The sequence below is a fragment of the Symphodus melops genome, assembly GCF_947650265.1.
Source record: "Symphodus melops genome assembly, chromosome: 15".
Lineage (NCBI taxonomy): Eukaryota > Metazoa > Chordata > Actinopteri > Labriformes > Labridae > Symphodus > Symphodus melops.
Genome location: NC_136705.1, coordinates 22,013,081 through 22,019,403, shown reverse-complemented (window position 1 = coordinate 22,019,403; position 6,323 = coordinate 22,013,081). Strand labels below are relative to the sequence as shown.

The window sequence follows — 6,323 nt, the reverse complement described above, 5'->3', positions numbered from 1 at the left end:
ACTTCTGTATTTGTTGTGCTTGTGCATTCGGTGGAATAATATATTCCTAGAAAGTTGGCGTAGCTGCCTGTTGCCGTGGCCGGAGAAGTCATATGTTTTTATCAAGTTAATTATTTGGTATATCTAGCCAGATCATGACACTATACCAACTTTTTGTTCTTTTTCTGGGGAGGCAGAAATATGTCCTGCACCTTTAAAAAGTGAAGCCTTTGCTACAATATATTTGCACTTCATTAGGAAAGCGAGCACTGAACATTGTTTTCAAGCTTTTTCATAATACAAGCGAGCACAGCAATCTGAAGGTCATACATTCTTGTTTTTGACAGCAAGATTATGAATTCTTGTGGTGTGATGTCTCACTTCTTTTTCCTCTCACAAAGGAGAGCGTATAATCTCACGGTAGTGAATCGAGTTTATAAAAGAGGCGTGTGAATATGCAGAAGTCAGACTCCCTACTGTGTGCTCTATTCAGCTGTACGGAATGAGGGCTCCACATTGTCACGGGGTGCAGACATTATTTACCAGCACTTCAGAGCGAAGAGCACAGTGGTGTGAAGGAGAGGCAGCCTGCAGCATCCATTGTTTAATTTACTGTTCAAATAGAAAGCAGCCTGCGTTTGCGGTTCAGTCTTCGCTCCAGGGAGTCTGTGGTGTTAGTAAAAAAATAAAGATCTTTTAAATAACTTTAATATTAAGAAATTCTTTTAGCAGCACTTTAATCTGGCAGACAAATAAAGAAGCTTTCTAATGACAGTAAAAAACACATTCAGTTTGTTTTACACAAATCGTCTCTGAAGATGCTCCGACAGAAGAGGTGGGAACAGTCTGTGTCCTTTGAGAGGCTGTGGTCAAGGTGGGTGGAAGGCACTGTCAAAACAACATCCGCCAGGAATCTCAGTGTCTTGCAGCGGTTCTCTTCTGGTTTGAGTTGAGAGCTCCACATCGTCATCTGATGTAGAGGGATGAGTGAGGATGATCCGGGGGATCTGTCAGGTGATTGCCACAGAGGGGAACGTTATTGACAACGACAGTGAGCAATTGGTCATGGGGCATGATATCTACGGAATGACATGTAAGAAAAATCAGGTCATGCGTTTCTTTTTGCAGGATTTGTTTTATAACTCAAATTGAGCTAATGTCAGAGTCAGATTACATCGTAGATGGTATATCCTATTGGGGGGGATATGGATAATCTGCTTACTGTCATTGTATGCTTCCCCGCTTGAAGTGAATTATTTTTGGCCTCGGTTACTGCCTCCAGCTCAGACAAGGTCCTCCTCAGGGCCCTCTCCACGTCCGACTGAAACGAAAGGAAACGAAGCAAAGCCCGAAGAAAACAAGTGTTTTATTCCACACAAAAATTGAAGCGTATTCTGTTTGTGCTTTGATTATAGAAAACCACCTACAATGCCGTTGCCGTTGCAGACCACCGCCTCAATTCTTTTGGACAAACAGTCGTCCATGCTCTGCTCCTGCTGTTTGCCTCCCCAGGCCCCTCCAGTACGGCCCCACAGCTCTCGTCCCGTCACGACCTGAGGATCTGGAGTTGGAGGTTGAGCCTGAGGGTTGTACACCTCTCTGGGAAGCAGCCTCTCTCTGAACACTACTAACTGGATGCAGCTCCCGGCATTCCTGAGGGCGCTGACGGCCTGGTGGTGGGTCGCCCCCTGCATGTCCAGACCGTTGACCTGGATGGTTCGCAGTCACATTAGAGATTTAGGGCCGGTGAAAGTGAGAGCAGGAGTCAGGGGTGAAAGATCAACATATGTTGTCTAACAATAGCCTGACCAACATCATATCCCCACTATGTCGCACTAATAAACAAGAGGGTGAAATTTATATCCTGCAGCCAGCATAAACTGTATGCATGCACGCATCTGTATTTTCTACTCTGAACATTTACAAAAGAGGCTTTTCACTTGTTTTGCATTCAAGGAGGAGCCACAACCTCAGACTGTTTTGCACACATATGGTGCAATCACATGATCCTATTGATTCTTTCTTTTTGTTTGCATGTGAGGTACAGTGTTCTCTCCCCTGATGTTGCTCATAGCACTGATGTAAAGACAAAATATTCTCTTTATAGCATCGGACTGTGTTGTCCTGTTTACATCATGTCGTGACCCTGAGGCGTCCTGCCTGAGTGCGTTCGGGAAAAAGGCTTGAGTTGATTGAATTTTCCATGAAAGGCTTGTTGGAAAAAGAAAAAAAAAGGAGTTGTTGAGAAGTAAGAATAAGGTTTAGGAACAAAGAAATTTTCTCTTACTCCTCTTATAATGCACTGGTTACTTTTAGTAGAGTTTTTAAAGTATAGTTAGTATGGTATAGGTTTATTCCTCACATGTTTATTGCTCTAGTTCTACAGAAGATATGTGTGACTATAGTTACATGTTTGAAATAAAGAAACCAATCACTGTTCACATGATTTACAGTCTTACTTCTGTCACTTATAACTCTTACCAAAGGTTGAACTGACTGGACATGTAGTGATTGTTATTATAACACTAATTCACGTTGATTAAAATAAACAGAATATCCTTCTCTCATCTGATCTGTGATTTTAAATAACAGAACTGTCAATATCATGTGTTCGTGTCTGGAGCAAAGGATGAGGAGTGTAGGAGCCACATGTGCTCTGTGCTGGTCTTATGGTGCCCCCCTTTGGTCGCAAGAAGAACACCAGCAAGAAGTGCAGCGTAACAAACGTCTACAGCCAATAGAAATGATCCCCATTCATGCAGCAGTGTATCACACACCCGTTTGTATTTCAACAGACAGATTGAAAAAAATGAGAAAAACTATTCCCTGTTTACCTCCTGTAATCTGTCTCCAACATGGACCCCCGCCTTTTCTGACGCTCCACCGTTACTCACTCTGGAAATAAAGATGCCCTAAAAGGAGAAAGACACATTGACACACACTGATGAGAGTTTTGATTTAACGCCGCTTCTGTCGGTGCATTGATTGTATACTAGGAAGAGTTCAGGCAATCAAAGGTAGCAGTCAGGTAAGAGCCACTCAGAGGGCAAAGGTCGTCCTGAAAGACACGAAAGCATGCAGAGTTCTTTGTCAGACTTCTGCCGACAGGAGGGAGATTCACTCACGCTAGGAGGGAAAAATCAAACAGATATCTGAGGTTGTGTGTTCCTGCACAGGTGGGAGTTTTTAGATAGATGCTGTTCTTCCTGTTGAAAGTTATGTACATATAAACTGTCATCAGAAGTACATTTTCTAAGGTGGAATAGTTACATGATGTTGCTTTAAGTCGTGTTAAACTTAAAGTTTGGTGTGCAGCTGAATTAAAACAACAGTTTGCTCTAAGTGTGTAAAATGAGCTGCACTGCTGACGGTACGGCACGATGTGATACACTACAATAAGATTCGATATGATAAGATATGAGATGGTACAGTGGTATACATAAGATACGAGTGAGACTGCAGGATACAATACAATAGGGTATGAAAAGATGCATTATTTTGTCTCCATAGAGAAGCTGGTCTTTTACTTGTCGTGCACACGTTCAGCTGCCTCCACAGAAGAACTAGTAAATACCAAACATGATCAAGTTCAGAAACATGTTTATGAATCGAAGGCCTCGGATACTGTGGCAGGTGAAAACATCAAGACTGTTACTTCAGACAGATCAGACGCCTGGATAGTTTCATGCTCATGTACACAACAACTTTATCCGTCATCGTCGGTGAGACGTGCATTAAAATTGAAGATCCAAACCAGGATAGAGCTGAGAACTGGGTCACAACAAGCACGTTAACACAGCCAAAGCAGAAATGAATTGAAAACAGATGGTGGATGTTTTGCACCAACGCTCACCTCGTCGTCGTCTTTGTAAGGCAGAGAGCCCTTCCCACCTGCAATGCTGAATCCCAGACTCCCCCTCTGACCAGACACTTTGATCTGCAACTAAGGGAAAAGGTTTTTTATTCAAAATATAAGCAAGAATGAACATCATTAGGATTGCTTCGAGCAGACAGGCATTTAGAAAAGGGACATTTGCATTTTGACATTTAATAGATCCATAGTGTGCAGTTACTCTTAATGGCACTTGGGAGACGAATGGCTCTTGAGGTGGGGTCCTTTCTGCCACTGAAGACGAAGGAGACCTCAGACTCGGTGTGATGGAGGAGGACTTTGTGTCTGAGCCTTTATGAACGACTCTGTGAGGCTGAGACTTTCTGCTCGCTCTCGTTTCAGCCCTCTGGTGTGAAAACCAATGTGGAGAGGAGTCACTGTCTGACAGCTGGCCCGAATAATCCTGCTGGTAAAGAAATGAGGTTATGGGGTGCTGGATAGCCAAGTGGTGAGGCAATAGTCCTTATCACATCGGCATGGGCTCAAATCCAACCGAGGCAATAACGTATGCAGCAGGGCAACACGAGTGAGTTCTGTCACATGGGGCCCCCTTAGGGAGCTTTCCTACTGTGGTTGCAACATTTACACAGTTTGAACCAATGCTGTGGTTTAAAGTGTTTCAGCCCTCAGGGGCCCTTTACTAGTCTGGGGCCCCTGAGGTACCTGCCTTTCCTGTTGACAATCAGCACCTCTGCATGCAAAACACATTTGAAATACACAACTACAGTACAGACACACATTTCAACTAAACATGAAAACACCAAGTAGAAATAGTCCCACAAAACAAAACTTAAGAAAAAACAACAAAATCAAATATCACTACACAACAAAACTGGAAATCACAAAACAGAACACAAGTTTTACAAAACACATCTCATGCAGCACATTTCCTACATATCAGAGCCACCGTGTATCTGGAACAGGATCTGATACCTTTCTTATTTACAAACACCTTGAAGAAGAGGATTCATTTTCTCTCTTTATAATCCAGAATCAGTGTGAACCAGCAGAAGGGTTTCACTCCCTTCAGTTGAGGTTTTTAATAAAAAAAAAAAAAAAAGAATCCCTGCGTCGAAACAAACCCAGATGAACAACATGAACTGACGTGCTTTAATTGGAAAACAGACCTCCTTGGGTTGTTCAATTTCCTCTTCTTCCTTTTCCACGCCCGAGAATCGACCGCACACGGCGTCACCGGCCGGGGGAGATCGAGGCCCCGTCTGCTGAGTCTCCTTGTTTACCCCCCAGCTGTAGACTGGGACAGACCAGTTTTGGCTACTGGTCCTGAGGCACGGGTTTGATTGAGGATTTCTAGACTCCTGGAGAAAGTCAGAGGGCACCACCTGCTGCTGAAAAATGAATGTTAGTGTAAGATCTAGTCTATGAGAGGAAAAAACAATCAGGTGACAGTGTTGGATCAGTGATTCTCTTATACAAAGCCATGTAACTAGTTTCTAGAAGGTCAGCCCTTGTTTTCCAAGGCTCTCTAACTGTCTACAGGTCTCCTTTAAACATCACACATGTTTTTCTCTCCTCACAGGTTAGGTATATTATGCTATATAAGTTTTAAGTCTAATGCTAATGCCAACTGCACAGGTTTAACCTTTACTCTCAGTCACATAGGGGCTGCTAAATCTTGTTTGGGGGATTAGTGTATAGAGAGGGGAGGGGGGACTGCGGGTGTGTATTGTAACCAATGTCTTGTGTCCTGCCTGTCTGTATACTGCTACTGGATGCCCTGAATTTCCCTCGGGATCAATAAAGTATCTATCTATCTATCACGTCTGTCATTTTTAAAAGTAACGTCTACAGCAGGAGCAGCTCGCCTCAAAGCTGATCCTTCAGAGCGGCTGATGTTAGTGCAATCATGAAATTCCCTCGGGATCAATAAAGTTATCTATCTATCTATCTATCACACATTCTTGGACCACCAGGGGGCAGCAAAACAGTCATTTCACTACAGATTTAAACACCCTCATCAAAGCATTGTGTGTGTGTGTGTGTGTGTGTGTGTGTGTGTGTGTGTGTGTGTGTGTGTGTGTGTGTGTGTGTGTGTGTGTGTGTGTGTGTGTGTGTGTGTGTGTGTGTGTGTGTGTGTGTGTGTGGCCTCTCTGTCACTTGCTATAATGTCTCCTGATGCACATTAAGGAGGCTGAGGTAGAAACTGAAGAAAGATCATTTTATGCTTCAATGACTTAAAAAAACTCCCATTACAAGACAATGTAGGACTTAAATCATCAGTCAAACAATTTAAACCATTAAAATGAAGAGCAATCTAAAACATGAGGATGCTTCATAAATTATTTTTTTTTAAAGGTTTCTTAACCATCATAAGAAAGTATTCTTGTGATTTTTAAGATGTAGAGTCATGTTTTAAAAAGGTGCTGCTGCAGGAAATGTACTTCATGACATAACACATCATCATAGGTTAGGGTCCTTGAACTCTTAGCTC

The 6,323-nt window shown here is 42.8% G+C and overlaps 1 protein-coding gene across 1 annotated transcript; it reads right to left on the bottom strand.

Annotated features, from left to right (window-relative positions):
- Positions 1–731: 731 nt before the first annotated feature.
- On the bottom strand, positions 732–5,386 carry LOC306835677 (uncharacterized protein; the record flags this gene model as incomplete). Its single annotated transcript, XM_079362343.1, has 8 exons — positions 732–986; positions 1,202–1,300; positions 1,407–1,688; positions 2,814–2,891; positions 3,833–3,922; positions 4,053–4,274; positions 4,999–5,251; positions 5,370–5,386. The coding sequence occupies 8 exons, from the start codon at positions 5,384–5,386 to the stop codon at positions 849–851; spliced, it is 1,179 nt and encodes a 392-aa protein (XP_079218469.1). The 3' UTR covers positions 732–848.
- Positions 5,387–6,323: the final 937 nt, after the last annotated feature.